This window comes from Pelmatolapia mariae, linkage group LG10_11, assembly GCF_036321145.2.
Source record: "Pelmatolapia mariae isolate MD_Pm_ZW linkage group LG10_11, Pm_UMD_F_2, whole genome shotgun sequence".
NCBI lineage: Eukaryota > Metazoa > Chordata > Actinopteri > Cichliformes > Cichlidae > Pelmatolapia > Pelmatolapia mariae.
Genome location: NC_086236.1, coordinates 70,475,270 through 70,498,445, shown reverse-complemented (window position 1 = coordinate 70,498,445; position 23,176 = coordinate 70,475,270). Strand labels below are relative to the sequence as shown.

The following is a 23,176-nucleotide window of genomic DNA, read 5'->3' as shown; positions in this document are numbered from 1 at the left end:
TGGTTAGGTCCATCTTTTATAAACAGCCGGTGCCCTGAGGCAACAAAGCAACCCCAAGCCACAACACTTCTCCCACCATGGCTCACAGCTGATCTGAGGTTGTTCTGAAAATGTGCCTACTGTTACTGAAGCCAAACAGCTCTATCTCTGAGTCATCTGTACACTGCAGATTTTTCCCTAAAGAGTTGCCTGTAGGTTCACTCACTAACTCCAGTTATCCTTTAATGTTCTTTCTGAAAAGAAATGACTTTCTCCTGGCACACCCTAGCCCAGTTAAATTTGTGAAATTTGTAGTTTGGGGATGTTTAAAAGCCCTTTCCAAACTGAAATGCATCAGCAACAGCTCTAAGAAAGTGTCTAATTATGGAAACCTGGTTATTATTTTAATGGATTTGATGGTGTTGTGTCAGCCTTGTACAAAATGAACGGCAGCGTATGTCAACATTACTAATAGACACTGTTTCTGCTTAGTTGTAGCAGACAAACTCTGCAGTCTATATTTGTTGGGAATAGTATTTAACAGTTCTAATCCTTGCAAGATCAACTTTAAGAATTTATAAGTGCAAAGGTTTGATTATTTAGAAATATGTCCTTATAGAGTTTCTGTTCCATGCATTCTGTGAAGTAAAAGATGAGTGGTCTGAAAGCCGTAAAACAGAGCCTTCATCTCTCCAAACGTCACTAAAATCGAAATCTTTTCTTGTTCCAACACCAGCTGTTTATTCCCACATCACTCAGTAATGTTCCTCTGTAAATGATTCATCCTGCTACAAGTGGTGTATTTCAGAATCAACAGGGAAGCTATAAGAGCTTTGAGCCTGAGGCCCCTTTCACTTGTTAGTTGGCCTTTCAGAGTGAAACACTGACTCACTGCTGTCAATATGACAAGTCTGCTCGCCGTTGTGGCCGTGCTGGCTGTGCTGTCCACTGGGTTCTGTGAGGAGCAGAAGAACTTCTTGCAGCGAGCTGGAGTGGCTTTCAACAGCAGGGAGTATAAATCTCTGCTTACTGTGAGCAACGGAGAGAGGTTTGGAACCTGGACCTGGCCAGAGATGTGCCCAGAGAGTTTCTTTGCTGTTGGATTCAGTGTCAGGGTAAAACAACGTCTCTCAAAAATGCTATAAACTTTACTTTGATTAAAAATGCATCTATTGCTGCTGATATGACAAACGAATGCCTTATCTGATGGTTTTACAGTTCCAGCAATTTCACATTTCACTTATTTTTCCAACCCAGTAATACTGAATATTAAATAAAACTACACAAAACCAAAAACACCCCACCCAAAAAAACCCTGAAAAAAACCTCAGAATTATTTTTCTCATGAAGATCAAGATATCGTAGCCATTATTATACTTTCGGTACATGCTGTTGTTTACACAGTGTTTTTGGTTTTTGTCTCATCATTTTTAACAGGAATTGAGGAATTGATTTTACTTCCATGCTTCAATTTTATGATACTTTATTTATTTTAGATGTTTGTTTTCTGGATTATTGCTCATCTTTCTTTGCTGTTCCTTTTACTGGTTAATTCATATGTTTGCTTGATTGACTTTTGATGAGCCTTTATTGTCAGAAGAAATGAAAAAAATGATCTTATTCTGAGGATAAGAGGAGAACTGTTTTTAGAATTTGAAATAAATAAACTTGAAATTTGTAATTAAAAATCAAGTTTTGGTTCCCAGATCATATTTACCATAAATTTAATTGTTCATCCTCTCCATACTGGGCTGATGATTTCTTCATCACATGATTCTAGTAAAGAAGGTGAAAGCAGAAATCTTTTTTGTGCATTAAACAGCATGCAGTGTAGATACTGGATTTCTCTCACTGCTTCAGATACTCTCCAAAGATGAAAGTGGAACCTAAAAGTGTTGTGGAACCTGACGTGAACTTTTATCCTCAATGTATCAGCTGCTTTACCGAGAAGCAGATAACAAACTGGACTGATGAAAATCGTTTCTGCTTCTGGGAACTGTCCTCTGTTTTCTCAGGTGGAGTCTAACCAGTACGGGAGTGATGACACTGCTCTGAATGGGATCCGCCTTGTCTGCGCAAAAGATGGAAACCGCAACTTCCTGTACACTATTGAGTCCCACACTGGCTAGTAAGCAGTCATGAAGTACACTAATCTCCATCCAGTTTTAATATTTGCCTGAACTGTTTATTTGTGCATTAAATCTCAGTTATAAGCCATGAACTACAATTTGGGTTGCCAGATTATGAAATTTGAAAGTGTTTTAGTCTAGGTTAGGTGTAACATACGTAAAAGCAATTTTTAAAAGAAATACCATTGTGTACCTGGTATACAAGTTTATTTATATATTAACCTAAATTTTCTTGCGAAAAAGTGCTACATATTTCAAATCAGGTCTCAAATAATAAAGATACCCCAAAATAAAGAAAGACGCAATACAATACACAATAAAGATTAAATGTGCAAAATAAATAGACACAAATTAAATTACAAAGGTAGAATATATTTGAAGATTTTACAAAAGAAAAATACAGTGAAATGAAATAAATTTGTATTGTAATGTATTAAAAAGAACAACATTTTTAGATTATTTTATGAATAATCTCATTCTGGTTATTTTTGAAGCATCACAGAAAAACAAAACCCTCCACAAACATATTAAACACAAAATGTGACTAACTTATGAAATAATAGCAATAATCATAACAATAATAATAAACATGACATTGTAGTCTTTAGCGAGAATAGGGAGCAGGTGGAAGAGAGAAGAATCAAAGTCAGTAGAAGCAAGAAATAATACATGTGTGTGAATGAGAGAGAGAACAGGTGTAACAGTGAAGCTACAAGGAGTAGATACAGAGTTTAACACATAGTGAGACCTGCTGTCATCTATGGTTTGGAGATGGTGGCACTAACAGAAGTGGCAGAGTTGAAGATGTTAAGATTTCTACTCGGAGAGGTCAGGATGGACAAGATTATAAGCGAGAACATCAGCAGGACAGCTCAGATCAAGCAGTTTGGAGACAGAGTTAGAAAGGTGATGCTGAGATGGTTTGGACTCGTGATGAAGAGGGATAGTGGATATATTGGGCAAAACGTGATGAATTTGGAGCTGCCGGGCAGGAGGAAAAGATGAAGGCCTCAGAGAAGATGGATGCACAGAGAGAGCATACGCCACCACAAGAAACTAGTTGAAGTAGCAGTGGAGGATGCTAGGGTGAGATAGAGGCATTGAACCAAACTGAAATGAGAGATGAAATACAGAAGCGGATTTCCATTAATAAATAACAAGAAAGGGCTCTTTTCTCTTAAGTGTAGGCGAGTCTTTCCAAACTTTTCATACAGATAATAATGAGCAGTAGATGTGAAAAGGTGTGATGCACTGTGGTAGACAAGGGTTTACTGCTGTTCAGTATTCAGGGAGAAGTGTGACAGTACAGAGTATTTTCATAATCTGAGCCAGACAGACAGATTTATGGGTGAAACAATACAGACAGCCTTCGGTTTTATCTAAATAGGCTGACATGTTTTTCATGTATTTTTATGTTCTGGTCCCTGTTATATTTTATGTTTTGTTGTCTTTCTTCGTCTTTTTAGTTTGTCATGAGTGTATGCCACTCATTCCTTTCATTTCCTTGTCCATTTACAATTTGTGCCTTCTGCATTTAGTTTTTTCCCTGAAGTTCCTGAATTAGGCATACATGGATACAATTGTGCGATCAGCAAAAACAAGCATAAAATGATATTTAAGTATTCCATAGTAGTATGTAGAAAACCACAGTAGATCAAGCATAAATCCCTGTGGTCATATTTCTGATGGCATTGATTGTTTGTGCCACCTACATTAGCAGTTTGGATTCTCTCTGTTGTGAAGAGCTCATTTAACCTGTCTCACAACAGATTTATTACCATTATTAGGTAGGTACGGCTAATAAATACTTTATGTGTCTTATTGGAAAGTGGCCTCATTTGTTTTATTTCAGGAGGTATAATCAAAATGTTGAGGTTGGAGCTATCCACACTTTCTAATGGTCTGTGTAATATTTTGTAATTTTTATGGTTCAAGGTGCTTCCTTTCAACAGGTACTTTGGAAGCAGCAGGATGCTGGAGGCTAATAGTTTTGTACTATGTTCAGAGAGGAAATGAAAGCATTGCTTCTGCCACAATAATAAATATGTTTTGGATGTTTAAATGTCAAGCTTATTTTCCTCCCCTTCATTTTCCCTTATTTAATCTGTTTCTGCCCAGCTTCGGTGACTGGTCCGAGCCTCAGTATTGCCCGAGCGGAGTGCTAACCTCTTTCCAGATTCGTGTGGAACCCCATCAGGGTCTGTTTGGTGATGACACGTCCGTCAACAACATCAAGTTCCGCTGCAGCAGTAACCCAACGCTGGAGGGACCCGGCACAGGATGGGGAGAGTATGGCCACTGGAGTGAGGAATGCCCCGATGGAGGGATCTGTGGCATCGAGACCAAGATGGAAGAATACCAGTATGGCCTGGACGACTCCACTCTGAATGATGTGCGTTTCCACTGCTGTGCATCTCAGCAGGTAAGATGAAGGTTAAATTGTTAGACTACAAATATTTGGTGAAGCACACATTGTGAAGATTTACATGAATGTGTGTGTGAAGGGCTATATTTGAGATGATCTGTGGAAGAGAGAACAATTTTATTTCAGACATGTTACCAAACCAAAATGGTAAAATGGTAACATTGACTCTAACCTACAGACATAATATCAGCTCAATGAAATCTGGAGCAACTAAATTGCAAAAAGCTGCAAAAAAAAGCTATTTTTACATGATGCCTTTGCACATATATGCAACAACAAACAGAGAACATGTCTGTATCCCAGAACACTACACATGTGGTATTTTGAGTGTTTTTAAAATCACAGCCAGCTGAGTGACTCTGCCTCAGGATTTCTAATTAGCTTAAGAGCTTTTGATGATTGTATGAAATTTTCTCCAGATGTTTCTGTATGATGGAGATGGAGGTTTGACTACTTGAGGAACTTTACCGCCAGATGTTCACATGTTTGGAAACATTCTGATATATTTCACAAGTCAGTATTAGTGAGAAAAAAATATAACACACAGGAATGCTTCAGAACATTTTCTTGTTTACATTGCTAACTTGCCACTGTTACGCGCTGAAATCTACCTGATTTTAGCCATTCTTTGTACCATATGTTCTGAAAGATAATAGAGGTGAATTATTCAGTAGAGGTTGGCTGAAATTTCAGCTGGTTTTATCGACGGTGATTAGAGTTTAGCCTTTTTGTTTGGCTTAAACCAGCTGGTCATGGCACATGGCTGGTTCTGTTGGAGGAATCTTCCTGTTAAAAGGTAGATTTTTCTCTCCATTGTCTCCAAGTACTTGCTCATAACGAAACTTTAAATTTCTCCGTATGTACAAAGTCCTTCACAACTGAATACTCAAATGAGTTATTGCTACAAAAGTTGTCAGAGATTTAGAGCAAAGTAATGAAGCTAGAAGTGACATATTTAAATGTCACATAACTGGTCGTGTATACAAAATGTTGCTGTTGCTTTATAAATGTATGATTCATATTTTTTTTCCACAGTGACTGCCAGCTGAGAAACTCAGTCCAACGTCTAAAACTCAAAGAAGACGAATAATAAAAAAGCTCATCTGAAATGTGACGTTCCCTGTGATGTTTTTCCAGGACCTGCAATGTCTTATGTTTTTTTCATTTGTCAAAAACATAGCCGAGTGTCACCTTCAACATCAAAAACAAAACGATTAAGGAGCTCTGCCTCAGATCAAGCCCTCATTTGAAGATCCACCATGTCATCCCCTCATCAGCATGAGAGCGGCATGTTTTCATATCCTGTCAAGTGAACCAATGAGTTCACAGTAAAGTCATAACAAGCATGAGCCGCTGACATAGCCATTTCCTAGAATTCCTACTGGAACTAAGGTAATTAGGAAATGACAAGAGAGGGGGTATTAATTAATTTACAGTTTAAGGCCTGACAAAGGTTGATAAGACACCGATTGGCACACACAGAGGTAATTTTGCTAATTAATCGGTGAGGAGTTAATCTGCTAACACAGAGTGCGTACGGAGGGTTGGGGAGGGAAGTGGAGGACGTTATCAAACTCCGAGGTAATGGTTTTCAGAACATTTTGCAAGTCAAGGAAAAGCGATTACAGCCTCTCACAGGCTTCATCTACATAGGGCCTCTTGGTTGTGATAATTAATACAGTGGTGCTGACCTCATATCTAAGTTCAAAGTGTACTTACTGGAGTCTGATGCTCAAGTGCACTTGTTGGTATCCTCAGAAAAACAGAGTTGCTGACTTCGACAGGAGGAGGGGTCACATGGCATATAGTTGTGTTTAAAGTTAAAATACATCTCATCCATCATTTCTATTTTCCCTTAAATGTCTAAAAAGTAAAGGGAAATGATATATATGAGCACAGATGGCCTAAGGTGCAAAAAACGTATTTTCTGTCTATAACATCTTTCTTGTGAAAGTCATTATAAACTCGGCTATATGCAGCCAAACTCAGTTAAAAAATAATAAAGTGATAGAGTTAATGGAGTAGACTAGAGATATGAATATTCTAAGGGCACCAGCAACACAAGGTGGATTTTTAGGGAAATGAGTGCAATAATCCAAAACCCACAAAACTTTTAAATTACCCTACTGATTATTTCCTAAGTCACTGTTTGGATAAAGCTTAAAAGCTGCTTCTACATTTACAATAGGTGCTCCAGCCTGAGCAATCACTGAGTCATCACACTGAATATAAAACTAAAGACGGTATAAAAGATAGACCCTGAATATGATCTTGCGAAGTTAGCATTTTGGTCTTTTGTAGCAAGAAGCTACTATAAAAGGGATAAGTTATCAGCTACACAGACACACATATTGGCCACTGACTAGAATTTTACTCAGCAAAAATAAAGCATAAACTTCTTAGATGGTCTGTGAAACATTGAGTTATAATGTAAATCAGATAATCCAATAAAAATGCTTCAAAAAGCACTAACACAGTGGAGATGTTCTGTGTACTGGCTTGAAGTAGTTCTAAAAACCATTTACTCTCCTCAGAGTTATTCTGAAGGAGTAAATGATCCATAGAGGCTCAAAGTGTTTTTTATTTTTTATTTTTTTGTGTGTGTGTAAAAATGTTTTTAAAGCAGTAAAGTTGAACATTTTAACATAGGAGTCTCTGGGGATTGAATCTCAAATGCCTCCTGGAGGACCTGCAGTTGTTGCCAATCACACATCGGCTTTTATGGCTGCGGATGTTGCTGCTTGGGCAAAACATCACAGGTAGGTTTGAGGAAAGATTTCAGTTTGGGTTGAAAGAGTCGACCTTCATTGTTATTGTTACAAAATTAAATACTCAAATAAAGTTATGCAACTTTAAAAGGAAAAAAGAAACCGCCTTTAATTCGGTGAGAATATTGTCCACAGTTGTCCTCTCTCACATGTAGTGGAAATACTGAGTATTTTTCATATAAGCGTGCTGCATGGATAGAGTCTGCAGAAGGCAGCACGAAGGCTCTATTTCTCACATGGCTTCAACTGGACACCACACAGACTTTGTAGCAGGGAGCTGGCAGGTTAAAGACAAGAATGTCCATTCTCACTCAATCAGGTGTTCACATTTTGACATGCACCTCTGCTGGGTAATCTCTGCTTCTCTAACCCCTCCCCCCCAAAAGGTCCAGGGTTGCAGTGTGTGAAAATGGCTTTGGTTATATATATGAGACCGTTAAAGTGCCCCTTTAGACATATTTAAAGTTAAAGTCTGGACATGTTTCTGTAAAACCGAAAGATTCTTTCTTTGTAATAATTTCATATTATGAAAAGATGACCATTGCCATTTTTCCACAAACTGAAAAAATGTAAAGTCATTGTTCTGTGTATTACAGCAGTGCTGCCAACACTCTTAGACTTTTTTTTTCTCTCTTTGATGAACATTGGATTTAGGTGAATTGGATTTAAGTCTACTAATTACAGAATAGACGTCAGACAGTGGATTTTTTCAATCAAATAAATATTAACTGACTAATCATTTCAATTCAATTCAATTCAATTTTATTTATATAGCGCCAATTCACAACAAAAGTCGCCTCAAGGCGCTTTATATTGTACAGTAGATAGCACAATAATAAATACAGAGAAAACCCCAACAATCATATCATATGACCCCCTATGGGCAAGCACTTTGGCGACAGTGGGAAGGAAAAACTCCCTTTTAACAGGAAGAAACCTCCGGCAAAACCAGGCTCAGGGAGGGGCGGGGCCATCTGCTGCGACCGGTTGGGGTGAAAGAAGGAAAACAGGATGAAAGACATGCTGTGGGAGAGAGACAGAAATTAATAACAGATATGATTCAATGCAGAGAGGTCTATTAACACATAGTGGGTGGCTGGAAAGGAAAAACTCAATGCATCATGGGAATCCCCGGCAGCCTACACCTATTGCAGCATAACTAAGGGAGGATTCAGGGTCACCTGGTCCAGCCCTAACTATATGCTTTAGCAAAAAGGAAAGTTTTAAGCCTAATCTTGAAAGTAGAGATAGTGTCTGTCTCCTGAATCCAAACTGGAAACTGGTTCCACAGAAGAGGGGCCTGAAAACTGAGCACCAACACTAACAAAACCATTAGGAGTTCAGTCTATTTTGAAAATAATTTCTCTTTGCATTAGGCCTCAGTTAGTCACTAGATGGCAGTGCTGCACTGAAAGGGACTTTAACCAACATCTCACCTGTAACAGTGAGTTTTATGGCAAGATGCTGGCAACATAAACATTGTACTCTGATTTTATTCACTGAGTGCTGTGAGTTCTAGATGTATCACTCCATAGCTGAAAACACTGCAGCTCTGTAGGCTCCACTCCAGAGACCCTTTGGGCACAGAGACCTGCAGTCTGCGTTGGAACAGCGTCAACCCCTGCCTGAACACTGTTACAGCATCCCCCAGCATATGCATGAAAACAACATTTTTTGAAGCCACAGAGAAACCTCATTATTCAAAAACGTGCTTCCCTCAGCAAACTGTTTTATGTCATTACCTGTGGGCCCTGGAGTGGAACCTTGTGGATGTAGCACCCTGAGGTCACAAGTTTAATATACAAACCACAGGATCACTGTGTTTCTTGCCATTTTAGTGGCTCTCCAGTGGGTCCCCAATCTGCCTCAAGAGCCATTAATGCCTCCTGCAGTGAGGAGAATGGATATGGTGTTTTGGTTGAAGGCAAAGCCTTCCTCGTAATGACCTTACTCTCCCCTGGGCTCTCAGCTCATGACTTATAGATCACACCGGCTGTGTTGAATCAACTGTAAATATAGTTCAGCTCAGAAGCACCATAGGGTTATTATAATGCGTGTCGGTCAGAGATTTTATGTGATACTGTGATGCATAAGGGACAGTTTTCAGCCTGAATTGGGTTGTTTTGATATAAGAACAAGAGAACAAAAGTGGTATTTTTGTGGTGTTAGTGTGTAATAACTATCATGTTGATCTATTCTAAGGTTCACGCAGTAATGAAGGTAATAACCAGATGGAGCAGAACTTTAAAAATGATCCTTTCACAGAGAGAAAATCTTAATATGAGGCTATAATTCTCTGCTGCATTATGCTTCTTTCAACATTTTCTCTGCGTTCAGTGGCCTGAAGTTGTCATTTCACGTCTTTGTGTAGTCCTCCAAGGATGGACTGTCCTTGTGCAGAGCGGGAACTCTGCGTTCTGAATAACTTCTTTTCTGGGTTCTGACACAGAGCACTTTGTGAAGGACAGCCATTGTGTTTCATGATTCTGCAGGGTGTGCGTAGATGGCTGGAAGGCTCAAATTCTTTTCTGCTGCTAGTACCCTTTGAAAGCCATTTACAAGATGTTATGTCTATATGCCAGAGTGTGACTTGTGCTATGTATGAATATCCTCGTGTTTGAGGTGTAATTTGAAATATTAAACTTCCATTTCTAACATTCTGCAGAAATATTTTGTGGTCAGACACATTTTTTCTCAGAATTGTAGCCTGAGTTTTACAGAAGAGGAAACTTACGTTGTTACATTGAATAACTAAATTGGTATAGGAGACATTATAAGAGATAGACGTGGCACTCAAAGAATCTCTAATAGAAGTTGAAGAATTTAGTCACAGTGTGCAGTGGTTAGGAGAGTTGCCTCACAGGAAAAACTGTGTAACATTTTCCTGTGCCTTCCTGCAGTCCAAAGACATGCTTCTTAATTTAACTGGTTATTCTAAAAAGACCCAAAGGTGTGAATATGAGTGTGGATGACTCTTTCTCTCTGTGTTAGCCCTGTGACAGACTGGCAACCCGAATCAGGGTGTACTCTGCTACTTTGGCCTGTGACAGTTGGGACAAGCGCCAGCTGCAACCCTGAATTGAACAAGTGGTTGAGTGGTTGATGAATGGAAGGATTCACTTTTGCTTTCCTCCCATCGATGAGCAAATCACCAGGAACTGAAACAGGAAAGCTCCCACTCCCTGGACTTCTAAAGTCAAAGGAGGACCTGCTTGCAAGAATTTCTTGCATGAGCTGTTGCCCAAAACTGAGCATTTTCTGGGGAGTTTTTTTTTTTTTTATTTAGGAAAGTTGCTCAAGACAGTTTATACAGTGAGCTACATTGCACCATCTGCCATTTTGATTTTCTAACCAACTGACAGCAGTCACTGTTGACCACCACACCTTCCTGCTTCTTACACACAGCTGTGCATGCATTAGCATGCTTTAGCAAAAAACCTAGTCTTTTTGTCTTTTTTTCTTTTTTTTTAATTACAAAAACCCCATTAATTTTATATCAATTTACATATCAATGCTACTATACTATATAATGTATATGATGTTGAAACAAAAAGGGTTCTTTTTGAACGGAACCTTCTGCTACTGAATTTAGCCAGAATTTTTGATTATTTAAATGTTTTAATTTAATCACTTGAAATTTCAAATTATTTTCTCAGATGTTTGAATTAAATGTTGAGATAATAACCCAAAATCTTGACTCCTGGATGGTAAAAAAAAAAAAAAAGTATGAAAAACAAGCTTTCAAACCTTTTGTTTGGAAATTGGTGTAAATATTATTTTAGCTATTTAACTCTGTTCATGACTTTCCATTTTGCACTTTGTCATGAGTGTCCCCCTGCTGAGTTCTGGCTAATTGCAGCCGATGTCTATACAATGGGATTAATAGGAAGTGTGTAATGGCTCTCTGTAGGTCTTTCCCCAAGCTCACATCTGAGGTTCAGGGCAGTTTCAGCAGTGTGGTGACAAATAGATCTACTTGTTACAGGAGGCCAGATGGAGGTAAGTGTACTTATGTTTTACTGTATCTGCAACCTGAATCTTCATGAAATTTTAATGAAAGAGTTCTGACTGTCGGCCTACAGGAGGAGTCATAACAAAGCCATAATGATACGAAATGCTGTACAAACATAGAAGAAGTGAAAGTTTTGGAGAAGAGGGCATTTTAAATCTAATGTTCGGGCAAAAACACCAGAGTATTTAAGCATTTTATCTCCTTTTTAACCAGGTGGTTCATCAAACAATCTTCTTGTCTTTTTTGTCTGTACTGGTTACCATTGAACTTGAGGTTATGGTTTGATTTTGTTACCTGAAATAACTGTGCGTTGGCCATATCACAGCTGGTTATTAGTAGAATACTCAGTGGGTGCTGTTTTGTTTTTTTTGCACTTCACTATTTTATTTCAATGAATATATAAGTCATACTTAGAAATAAAGTATAATATATGAAAATGCTTTAGCATGTTTGCCCCTTAGCTACTTTTTATTTGCAGCTGTCTCACTAAGCAAGGCTCCTTTAAAACTTTCACATAAAAGAAGCACGGACACGTGTACACATTAAATATAAATCATTTTATAATATACAAATTGTACAGATGTCATGAACAATAGGAATGTTGACACACTCAGGATAGCAAAGATAAAGAATACTTTTTTTCTTCCTCGATAGCAATGCAAAAGACAACGGCACATGATCAAAGATACTCAACATTCAAGATGGCAGCTGAGGTGATAAAAAAACTCACATCAGAGACAAAAATCTAAGAATACATTTTGCAGAGGCTGTGAGCAAGCTAAAGTGACAACACAGAAAAACAAAACAAATAAATGACGGCATCCTATTAAATCATGTTCTGCCTTTTCTACTCTGCCCATTTCACACCATAGTAGCACACAGGAAATGAACCATTACGTTTTTTTTTCTTTTTACAGCATTACCAAGAATGATTGCACCAGCGCCACTATTGAGGCTCAGAGACAATTATGCTGATATAAGACAGTATGTTACCTTTCCTTACAAGAAAGGGGAGAGGGCTGCGGACGTATATTTAATACTAACGTTAGATCTCCTTCTTTTCACAGACGGCTAAGTTAACACGGTTCAACATCATTTAACTGATGAAGTGTCAGATCCTATCTCACTTTTCTCTCCCTGTCTCTGTTTTTTTTTTCGTTTTGTTTTTGTAGACCACAAAAATCACAATTACCCAGAGTCTCTGGAGTGTACTCATGTCAGAGGTTAGACTGCACAGCAACCAATCAGCCCTTATCAGGGGGAGATGGAGCCCCCTAAGGCCACGGCCCCACACTGGATGGACGGATACAGGGCCGGCTGTAACTTTTTGTCAAGGTTATGATCATCCATATTTGTGGATGAACAACAGGAATGCAGCGGGAGTCACAAAGCACTCGTGTCAGCTGAGATCATCTCATTGTTTTCATTTTCCAAACTCTGTTCCCATAGATAAAGACGGATCTGATCTATGTGTTTTCACAGGATGCCAAAGGGGAATATATGTCACAGTTTTTAGATTAAAAATGTGCAGACATGCAAAAAAGGCGAAAGAAAGGAGCGCTGAAATAAATTCATATTCATAAAACAGATGGATGACAGTTAAAATGTTTAGCGTGACGCTGGGGAGAAAGAAAAAATTGATTCAATCTGAGGAAATAAGCTGACCAGGATTTAACAGGGGAATTTCTCCAATATTCATAAAGATCTTGTCTGCTATCAAAAGATACCTTTTGGTATTGCCTTTCATAATTTATATTTATCGTATTCCGACTAAAACCGTGAAAGTGACAGCTGAGTCCTATTTGCTCGTCAGCTTCTCTGATACAAGAGGTGGCATTAAATATTTCTTGCTTATTATTATGTTTATTAAAGTTCAAACAGTCAAAAGCAGCTGAGTCGATGACGTTTAAGGAGAAGGAAAGAAAATACCACAGAGAATACTATAATATGACTTCATATCTTCATTCAATATCGGAGTGGTTATTTGTCATGTGCTCGTGCAAACTCCTGTGTACAGCTGTGGAAAATCCATTCTGGCTCAAACATGACCCTTGACCTCGTCTGCCATTAGCGATGACCTCACGCTCACAGTTCTGGTCTCCGTCATAGTGAAGGGCGAGAGGACAAGGAGCATATGCTTCAGGGGGGTCACGCATGCAGCGACCCCTCAGTTCAAAACCCACAACGGCCCTCGGGAGGTAGCTGGAAGCGTCAGTCAGCGATACATTTTTGCAAGCTTTAGCAGAGGCAACACAAAGCCCACAATAAAAATGTCCAAAAACATAACATTCACAATAAAAAAACACATGTTCAAAACATGTTAAGAATGATCCAAAATATAATACCTTCATATAGACACACACATCTTTATCCTGTCGTTCTGAATCCCAGCAATAAAACATGTAACAACATCTTCAAAATACCAACACTGACTGTAGCAAAACGTTCCCGTTTGACTATAACAAACACTTAAATCACCATGGTGCCTCTAAAAGACATTTCTAATAGCAGACTGTGGGCCATTTACAGTATAGTGATAAGGCTAAACTGGTCACAGTTTTATATTCTACTCTACACAAAAACATCTGCCATTTTACATTGAAAAATCTCAGCGGCGGGTGGATTAATCTCCCGAAAGGAGAGCACTTATTCAGCATAATCGATCTTACTTGTGTGTAATTGAAGAGTTTCTTCTCCAGGAAGGATCCATTTTTCTTGACCAAGCTATCATTTATTCTCATAAAACAAAATATCCAAATTGTGACAAATTATACTATGTATAAAGCCAGACAGAAGGTACTTTAAGTTCTTTATAAATCAAATGCTAACGCTTTAATAAATAGGCTTTCTGACATCTTTGTGATGAGATGTGTGTAAGTTCTTTGCAAAATGCAACACTTTTTTTTTTAACACAAACTCTTCGTCCTCAGTGCAAATGATTCCCCATGACATCACTGTTAATATGAAGGGTATTTGCTTCACATTGAGGTGTTTTGCTGTCAATACCTCCTCCCAATAAGTGACCCCCCATTATAAATGCATGATTACTGACAGATACCCCACTGACAAAATCCATTAGTGAGCTAATGAGAGCTCCGCACCGTGAATGTTGCCACTTCCCTCCCCTCCTGTTCCACCTTTTAAAATGGAAAGCTACACGATGCCATGAAACAGCACATTAGGACTTGGTTATTGTCAGAAATGATGTCTGGTAAGAGGTGCTTAAAGAGCTGGAGGTAAAATAATGAAGGAAATCTCAACAGGGAATGTGGGACACAAATGGCTGTTACTTTAAATGAGCCTATTCATTTCTTTTATTTGACTCTCTTATGCTCTGTGGTCTTTCTCTTTTACTGCAGCCTTCTTCTTTATTTCAATTTCTACCTCTCAATTCTGGTCTCAATAAACAACGAGGCTACGACATGTTCTGACCACACAGCTTAACCTCGTTTCCACACTGACAACTACTTTCATTTTCAGCGACTGACTGGAATGTAATTAAAAATGCAACTTTGCGCAGGAATAGATCTCCTGTACGTAAAAGCTAACTCTGAATATGAGTTCTGCCTTCGAGGTGCAAACATTCAGCTGAATTTCACATCCTTATCTAGCTTGGCTTTGAATATGGAACATTCTGTATGCAAGGTGAGCACACCAAAGAGTGATTATCGGCTCTGTTTGAAGCACTTGATGGCTTAGAGCTCAGCGTAAACAATTATCTGTTCAGCCTACTTTGGATTGCCAGTCGCAACAAATGCCTTTCCCATCACCTCTATGAGCTTTCTCATCCCTTCACATCCGAACTCACACAAGAGCAGGGTTTAGGTTGATTCAGGATGTTTTTTTAAGCCTACCTGCCCTTTACATAGTCAGATGGGTTAAAGAGGCAGCCAAGACCCTACCTCTTTTTTTTCTGTTTTCACAGCTTCATAAAGCGGTAAGAGCTGGTCAAACAGGTAACTTTATCGCTGTAAGACAGGAAAAGCTCACCATGCTCTCTTTTCTCTCTGTTAGGACTTATTTTTATATGTATTTGTGTTTGTGTAAAACAACATCAGTTAGGCTAGCTATTTAACCCTATTTGAAAAGTTGCAAGTGGACTGCAACAAGAATAATAATGCAAAGCCCCTGGCCTCGTCAAAGGCCTGGGAACACCAGGAAGTAACATAAAAAAGGGAATCTATTCATTTTTGAATACCTGATTTTAGAAGATTAGCAACATGCAGTAGCAGCAGTTCTTGTTGAGAAGCTGCTAGATTGTTGGCTAAATGCATTAGTTAAGTCACATTAACTAAATCAGCTTCTTTCATTTCGTCTTTCATCTTTAATATAAGATCGTCTGGGCTGTCTGCTCCCTGTTGTTTTGCTGTCAGCATTTTAAACCATCACTGAGAGCGTAAAAAAAGCTCTTAAGCTAGCAGCCATTCTAAATATAACTTAGGTTGGCTGTCAATAAGAAACAAGTTCATTTAGTTTATTCAAAAGGTGCATTTGCATCATAAACTGCTTCACTAAAACTGTCAACAAACCATTCAATTTATCAGGAGCAGGTTACAGTCTGATAGATGAGGCTAAATTCATGTAAATTTAGACGAATAGCTACCAATAAGCTTCTTTGGGGAACGCCTTTAGCAGTGAGTCCAAGACAGTGTTTGATCTTACTCTTAACAATTTGGTCAACAGCAACACTCCTCGCAAACAATAAATCCAGTAATCAAAATGAATCCATATTAGAAAACATTTTAAATGCTGGGTGACCAGGCCTTTAAGTGTTAGCTTCATTCTGCACATGCTCTGATTTTGGCATCCTCCTCAGTGCTCTGGTCGTCCTCATCCAGCGACGCCACCCTGACTACCCCGCATCAGCATTTCCTGTTTTAGATAGTATATACATTCAGTATGTGTGGTTTTAAATGAAGTTCTTTCCAAGCTACACTGAGTTAGGATGTGGGGGGTATCATCAATGAGCAATGGGAGGTTTGGAGAATGCTGCAGCGATGGGGACCAAAGCCCCATAAATTTGGATTAGGGACAACACTGGGAACCAGTTCTTAGGAATGGGGACTTTGAGAGGTAGGGTGGGGAATGAACCTTAACTTTAACAACTGGGGCTACTCTTGAGTCTCCTCTGGGCTTTGACACGTGGCCTGTGGATCAACCACAATATCCTTGGCAATGATCTCCGTGTGTACTGATTCTTCCGTTTTGCATTTGACTGCCTTATCTCCACCTTCATCTTTCTCCTCATCTGTCTCTACCCCATTTTCTATCACAACTTCAACTTCCGCTCTGGCCTCGTCCTCCTTTTCTTTGGTCTTGCTCTCTAGAGTTGCAACGGTTTTCATCACTTCCTTGAACTCTCTGTTTTCAGAAGGCTCTCCGTTCACTTTTGATCCTTCTCCATCCAGTGCTTCTTCTTCAGTGCCATTTTCCGCTTCTTTGTCTCTTGTCGATGCTCCTCCATCTTTCTTTGTGACAGTCTCCATACTGATTTCAATACCATCATCATTTTTTCTATCCTCCTCACACCTTGCCTCTCTCTCTGTCATTGTCTCACTTTCTCTTGCTGTCTCTCCCTCTGCTGTGTTCGCCTTTTCATCCCTACTCTTATCTTCTTCCTTCTCGACCTTCTCTCTGTCATCAAGAGGCTTGGGATCTTCTGTTTCCTTCTCAACTTTTGTTTTCTTTTTCTTCTTATTTTTTGCACTATCTTTGACGCAGTTCTTGTTGGACTTGCTTCGGGGCTTGAAGATTAATTTCTGAAACATTTACATTAGTATGTTAGTGGAATGCATTGTAACTCTGCAAATATGCTTTTGGCCACAAAGCAGTGTAGGCAGACTTAATTAAGAATGGATCACTGTAGATCTAATATAGCGCTGGGATAACTAGCTAATTCAGACGAGTCTCACTGATGCAGAGAAGGAAATTGAGGCTATTGTGAGGGGAATTATTGGTGGCCTTGAGGCCTTCGGACTGACCAAACAAACAGGCAAAAATTGAATGCAATATGTCCTCAATTACTTGAACAACTTCTGAAGGGTTCACACACACTGCAGGGATAGTGATAAACTGCACAGAAAAAGAAAAAGAAATCTTGTTAACGATAGCAATTCCCTGACTCTTTGCGTCTGTTAAATTTGCTGCTGTGATGCCAGTTTAAATTCGGGTCACAGAAAGCATCAGCATAGATTCATTCCACTGCAGACAAAGGTTAGCTTTAAAGGTTATCACTGTTATTTAGGCTAGCCAAGAAAGAATTATAAGCCTCATTCCCCAAAACAACACACTTGTCTGTTGCTAGAGAGCACCTTATATCTAAAACAAAGAGGTGCTGGTTCACATTTATCCAGTGCTGTGTGTTGGCCAGCTAAAACAAAAATTGTGGAATTGGAGGTAGCAAAAGGTGATGTTGACCTTGGATATATGAAGAGCAGGTGACAGAATGACTAGTGGGAGATCCCACGATATCCAAGAGATACAAAGAGGAATGTGAGGTCACGTACCTTTGATTCCCTCCTCTTTCGGCCTAAAACGGGCCTCTGCAGGAAAACAATCTGTTTGGTGGACAGACTTCCATCACTAAAGGACACAGGGTCAAAAAGAGAAAGGGAAAGAGAACAGACCATCAGCTGAAATTGTTGGATATTCAACAAGACATGATTTTTTAAAAACCATTTTACTTATCAACGTTTAAACATTTAGAAATTCTGCAATGCACAGACAGATTTTTCTTATTTCAATATTTTTCTTCTTTCTGAGTGCTTGAAAAAGTGCTTTCTTAATCCAAGATAAATATGCACAACTGATTGGAGTAAAATGCTGAGATAACACGCACTCTTTTTGACCATTCATCAAGATAGTCAAATAACTGCCGGCCACTGCTCATGCTTCACACTCTTATCTGACATTTTAAGGATATAGGCACACATTTGTAGCCCAACCTCTTCCCTGCTGTCATCTGTAAGTGTCATTTCTCCACTTTGCCTTTGAAAGATGCAGAAAAGCAGATCACATGTAAGCAGACAGCCTGCCTTTTTGCAACTTATGAACATGTTCTGCTGCTCTAAACACGCATTTCTTCTCTATTTCTGTATTCCCCCGACATAATCCTTATTTCCATGCACATGTCTCACTCCTGTGTTCTGAGAAGGATAATCTGCAGAAGTACTCGCACAGTACTGACAGATTAATTGTGGCAGGAAATGCAGATTTGTTTCTGAGTGGGCTTCCTGTCTCACACATTCACTCTCCAGTCTGCTCATATTTTGTCATGTGCAGCCCTTTTCTCAGCCCATTGTGCTCTCAATAAATAGCTGCCCGCTCAGTTCTAACTCTTATCTCATGTGACAGCCTGTTTTGTGACAGTTTTATTGTTTGTTTCTGTGTTATTCAATCCATTTTCTCTTGCTATGATTGGATATGGCTTAAAAGGAGATATGTCCTGTGATAGTATCTGCCACAGGTTCAATAACACATGCACATAAAAGTCGGATGCTTTCTAAACTTAAGCCGCCTGCTCAACTTTGCACTTGAAGAAAGATGGCAGGTTTATGATCACTGCAGAACCTTAGGAGCCTGCTACAAATCTTCCCCTTCCCAACATCAAATAGACTTGAGACTCCTTTAGCAGAAGGCTTACTATCTAAACCATCCAAAGCCTACCACAACCTCTTTTTTTTTCCATTACCGCTTTCCTTCCACCATTTATACATAAGCTATTTTCTAAGCTGTCAAGAATGCTGAATGGCTTACTGGTGAATCAAAGCTGAAAACTAGCTGGAGTTTCCAGCAAAAAGCCCCAGCCCATTAAGTTAGAAAGGAGTGGATGGCTTAGAAAATCACAGGCCTTTACTGAACCTACTTTTGGCTGTCAGTGTCAGCTGCACCATTATAACCTGAAGCTATACAGAACAGCAATAGCCTGCGCCTTTTTTTATGTGTAAATGTACCTGCTGGTGGCTTCATCTGTAAGGGGGAAAAGCCCGCTACAGAACTCAGCTGGAAATTGCCTCTTGAAATAAAAAAAGAACAAAAAAACCCTGACACATGCAATCAAACACCAGTGGTGCAAATTTTTGTTCCACAAAACTAACACACTGTGTAAAACACACACACTATTCCCTATATTAAGCTTTTAATAAGTTTGGATACCTGCACTAACGAACAAGTTTGTCAGAACCTTCTTTGTCTCCCTTGTTGTTGTCCCCCCAGTTAATGTAGAGAAATTTGCAGTCACTGTAGTTAATGGCTTTAAAATGTAATTACCATCTACATTAATTGAATGTGGAGAACATGAACGCATGCACTGAGACAACTACATGAATTAATGTTGTGTGGAGAAGCCGCTGAGCACCAGTTAGCATTAATTTCAGACGCTGCTGAGATCAGTGACACTTATCTGAACCCTCCAGATGAAGTGCGGCCTGGAAACCCTCACACTATGCAAAGCATGCATTTGCAAATTTTGCGTTTAAAAATGTAGGAGTCGACAGCACAAAAACAAGTGTAATGACTACTGCTAATCTGAAATAGATCATCAACCATTATTTTGGAGCGCAAAATGTTTTTCAGGCAGGGAGAGAAATGAGTGCTGTCTTGTACTGTATCTAGGCCGACTCTGATTAATTAGCCATGTTGTGCTGTTGTGTTGTGGCATTTTGAAAGAGAGGAGAGAGGGGGCCGTAGGAAAAAAACAAAGGATGAAAAAATAGAGGTAATTAATCAGCGATGCAGTGTAACAACAGCAAACATGACCAGCTGAGGTGGGGGCAGAGCAAACAATCGGTAACTGCACTCATAGAATTACTGCATACATCAAAGTACCCTATATTACGAAAGGACAGCTTCACATTATTCAAAGCTGATCTTAAAACGATGCTTTGTGTCTGTATACACATTAAAAGAATTACTGTCAGCTGACGTCATTCCTCAAGCCCATACTGAACCTCATACTGGGTGCAGAGAGATTATTCTTAAGTGATTCTTCTGTAAGTTATCTGCGGCTCTTGCTCTGCATTAAATTGCTTTCTAAATTTAAATGGGTGCATAAATGAGATGCCAGCAGTCTAAGTTTGACAAATCAAGATGGCGTGATCTGGAGTCTTTTTCGTATTTCTTCCACTTCTTTTTTGGTGCTGAGGGGCATGACAGAAAGAGAGAATCTGGACTAAAACTTTTTACCCAAGATGGAGCCCTTACTTGAATGAAAATTCATCAGCTGGGATGGGAAGCATCTAAATGCAGTGAGATCCCTACCTGACACTATGTGACACGTTGTGTCCTGTCCCTGCATCTGGACATGGCTCATGATTCAAAAAGATTACTTTAGCAGATGTGTTTTATTGTAGCACCACAGAGACATTGTGCTGAGGTTAGTGTTACATGGCATTTTGGGGCTGCATGTACTATATCAAGATATTTCTGGCACATGTTGCATGTGATCTGCAAGCATTTCAAGCTTTTTGTATATCAAAAATGACAAAGCGTAGGGACACTGCTGAGCTGTTCATCACACAAAGTGAATGTAAAAATAAGAAATATCAGTTGTGATCACATGGGACTAACTCATACACACTTTTGTAATATCAGGGGACTCGTGCACCTTGTATTCCTTTGGTTGGGTTTTTTCGGCTGGTTTCTTTATGGTTCACCAGAGTGGCTCATCTGCCTTCATCTCACTCTACACCTAGGATCATTTTCTGTCACACCAACCCTCTGCATGTCCTTTTTCACTACATCCATGAATCTTCTCTGTGGTAAATGGTAAATGGTAAATGGCCTGCATTTGTATAGCGCTTTTCTAGTCCATAGGACCCCAAAGCGCTTTACACTACATTCAGTCATTCACCCATTCACACATTCACACACTGGTGATGGCAAGCTACATTGTAGCCACAGCTGCCCTGGGGCGCACTGACAGAGGCGAGGCTGCCAGACACAGGCGCCACCGGGCCCTCTGACCACCACCAGTAGGCAAACATGGGGTTAGTATCTTGCCCAAGGATATTTGGCATGCAGCCAGGATGCAGCCTGGAATCGAACCACCGACCTTCTGATTAGTGGCTGACCTGCTCTGCCACCTGAGCTACAGTCCTCCTCTTTTCTTACCAGCCTGGCAGATTAGTCTAATATATCCACTATCCCTCCTCTGTACATGTCTGAACCTTTAAGTGCCTCACCTCTCTAACTTTGTCTTCAAATCACTCAACCTGAGCTGTCTCTCTGATCTTTTCATTGCTAATCCTGTCCATTCTGGTCTCTCACAATGAAAATGTTAAAATTTTCAGCTCTGCCTCCTGTCTTCTTGTAAGTGCCATTATCTCTAAACCATATATTATAGCAGGCCTCAAGAAGGATTGTGCCCCAACCGTGTCCCACTTGCTGCTGCCCTGCTCACACCTATTCACTCCACCTTGCCCTCTCTTCTTCACTTCATTGCTTCGGATTGTTGACCCAGACATTTAAACTCGTCTACCATCACTACATCTGTTCCTTGCATCTTCACTGTTACACCTGTCTCTCTCATTCGCACACATATCCGTCTTACTTCTACTGACTTCTATCCAGAGCATACCTCCACCTCTCCAGGCTCTCTTCCACCTGTTCCCTACTCTCACTATTGATCACAAAGTTGCTTGTGAACATCAGAGTCCACAGAGACTCCTGCCTGACCTCATCTGTCAGCCTGTCCATCACCACTGCAAACAAGAAGGAACTCAGAGAAGATTCCTGATGGCTCTGAGTCCCTGTCCTCATGTATGTCGTGCACTGTCCTCACATACTTTTCTGCTACTGTTACAAAGTTCCTCTCTTGGGGCACCCTGTCATATGCTTTCTCTAGAGCTACAAACCACAGTGGGAGATATAAATAAGGAAAATAAGGAATTCTTGTCTTTCACATCAGAGGTTAACACACAAACAATGCCTATTATTGGTAGCTTGTTAAATAGGCTGTTAAATAAAATGTAATCAAATGATTGGAACAGGTAGATAATTTACAGGAAATGCTGAGTTATATAGGCTTCATGTCTTCACAATGTTATGTGTGAACTGAATCATCTTTACATGTAACGTCTGTTGCACAAAAACTAAAAACTGTGTTACAATAATGTTAAAAATATAAACGACTAAAACATTCAGGAATTGGATGGCAAAAACTGCACATATCATCCTCTGCGTGTTGTGGAACAAACTCTGTTTTGAAGAGAACCCTTCAGTGTGACTGAGAGCATGCGAGGCCTTTGACCATAAGCGGATGTACACTCATACAGCAGCGATGAGTGATGAGTCAGCACAGGCTTAGATGAGGAACCGTTACATTTCTGTGAAGAGATTTTCCATCAACAGTCAGAGCTGCAGCTGCTGCGCTGCTCAAAGCTCAGCCTACATTAGCAGAGATTTAGGTCAATTTCTGCCAGAACTGTCATATTTCTTTGTACAATAGCTTGCGCATATTATATTTCACACCATGTGCCAGCTTTCACAGGAATGTAGCATATAACTACAAGTTTATAACTTTAGATGTGAATTTTAACTTGTACGATAAGCTTTTTACACAAGACCCAGATTTCCATTTGATGTTTCTTTTGTTACACGTGAGATATTATGTTACTACTTTGCTACCTACTGAAATTAATATAGTTATTCCTGCAAAAGGTATGATCAGCTTCACCTCAATGCAGCAAAATGCTGCTTGATTCTTAATAATGAATAATAATTCAATAGTATTCAAATAGATAAATGCAAGAAACCATTCGAAATGAGCCTTTCTGTATGATTTATATTTTGAATTGTCATACTGAGATATAAATTTCCAGAAATTTCAGTCCTTTCCCATAAATAAATAATTAAAATGGACTTT

At 39.5% G+C, this 23,176-nt stretch overlaps 2 protein-coding genes across 3 annotated transcripts in view; one reads left to right on the top strand and one right to left on the bottom strand.

Moving 5' to 3' along the window:
- Positions 1-881: 881 nt before the first annotated feature.
- On the top strand, positions 882-5,615 carry LOC134637638 (vitelline membrane outer layer protein 1 homolog). Its single transcript, XM_063488116.1, has 4 exons — positions 882-1,094; positions 1,995-2,107; positions 4,227-4,530; positions 5,569-5,615. The coding sequence occupies exons 1-4, from the start codon at positions 882-884 to the stop codon at positions 5,569-5,571; spliced, it is 633 nt and encodes a 210-aa protein (XP_063344186.1). The 3' UTR covers positions 5,572-5,615.
- A 6,240-nt stretch (positions 5,616-11,855) lies between these two features.
- Positions 11,856-23,176, bottom strand: part of LOC134636289 (raftlin-like) — a 130,378-nt gene continuing 119,057 nt past the window's right edge. For both annotated transcript variants that reach the window (XM_063486209.1, XM_063486210.1), the window contains 2 exons: positions 17,820-17,895; positions 11,856-17,072 (listed from right to left, as the gene is read on the bottom strand). In XM_063486209.1, the coding sequence (XP_063342279.1) occupies positions 16,425-17,072; positions 17,820-17,895 (724 nt within the window). In that variant the 3' untranslated portion in view covers positions 11,856-16,424. The remainder of the gene's footprint in view (positions 17,073-17,819; positions 17,896-23,176) is intronic.

What these genes read in the sequence shown, in the direction of transcription:
- LOC134637638 (XM_063488116.1), top strand. Translation starts at nt 882, where the DNA reads ATGACAAGTCTGCTCGCCGTTGTGGCCGTGCTGGCTGTGCTGTCCACT. An exon ending in CTGTTGGATTCAGTGTCAGG is followed by an intron (nt 1,095 to 1,994) that starts GTAAAACAACGT and finishes CTGTTTTCTCAG; the next exon opens with GTGGAGTCTAACCAGTACGG. An exon ending in ATTGAGTCCCACACTGGCTA is followed by an intron (nt 2,108 to 4,226) that starts GTAAGCAGTCAT and finishes GTTTCTGCCCAG; the next exon opens with CTTCGGTGACTGGTCCGAGC.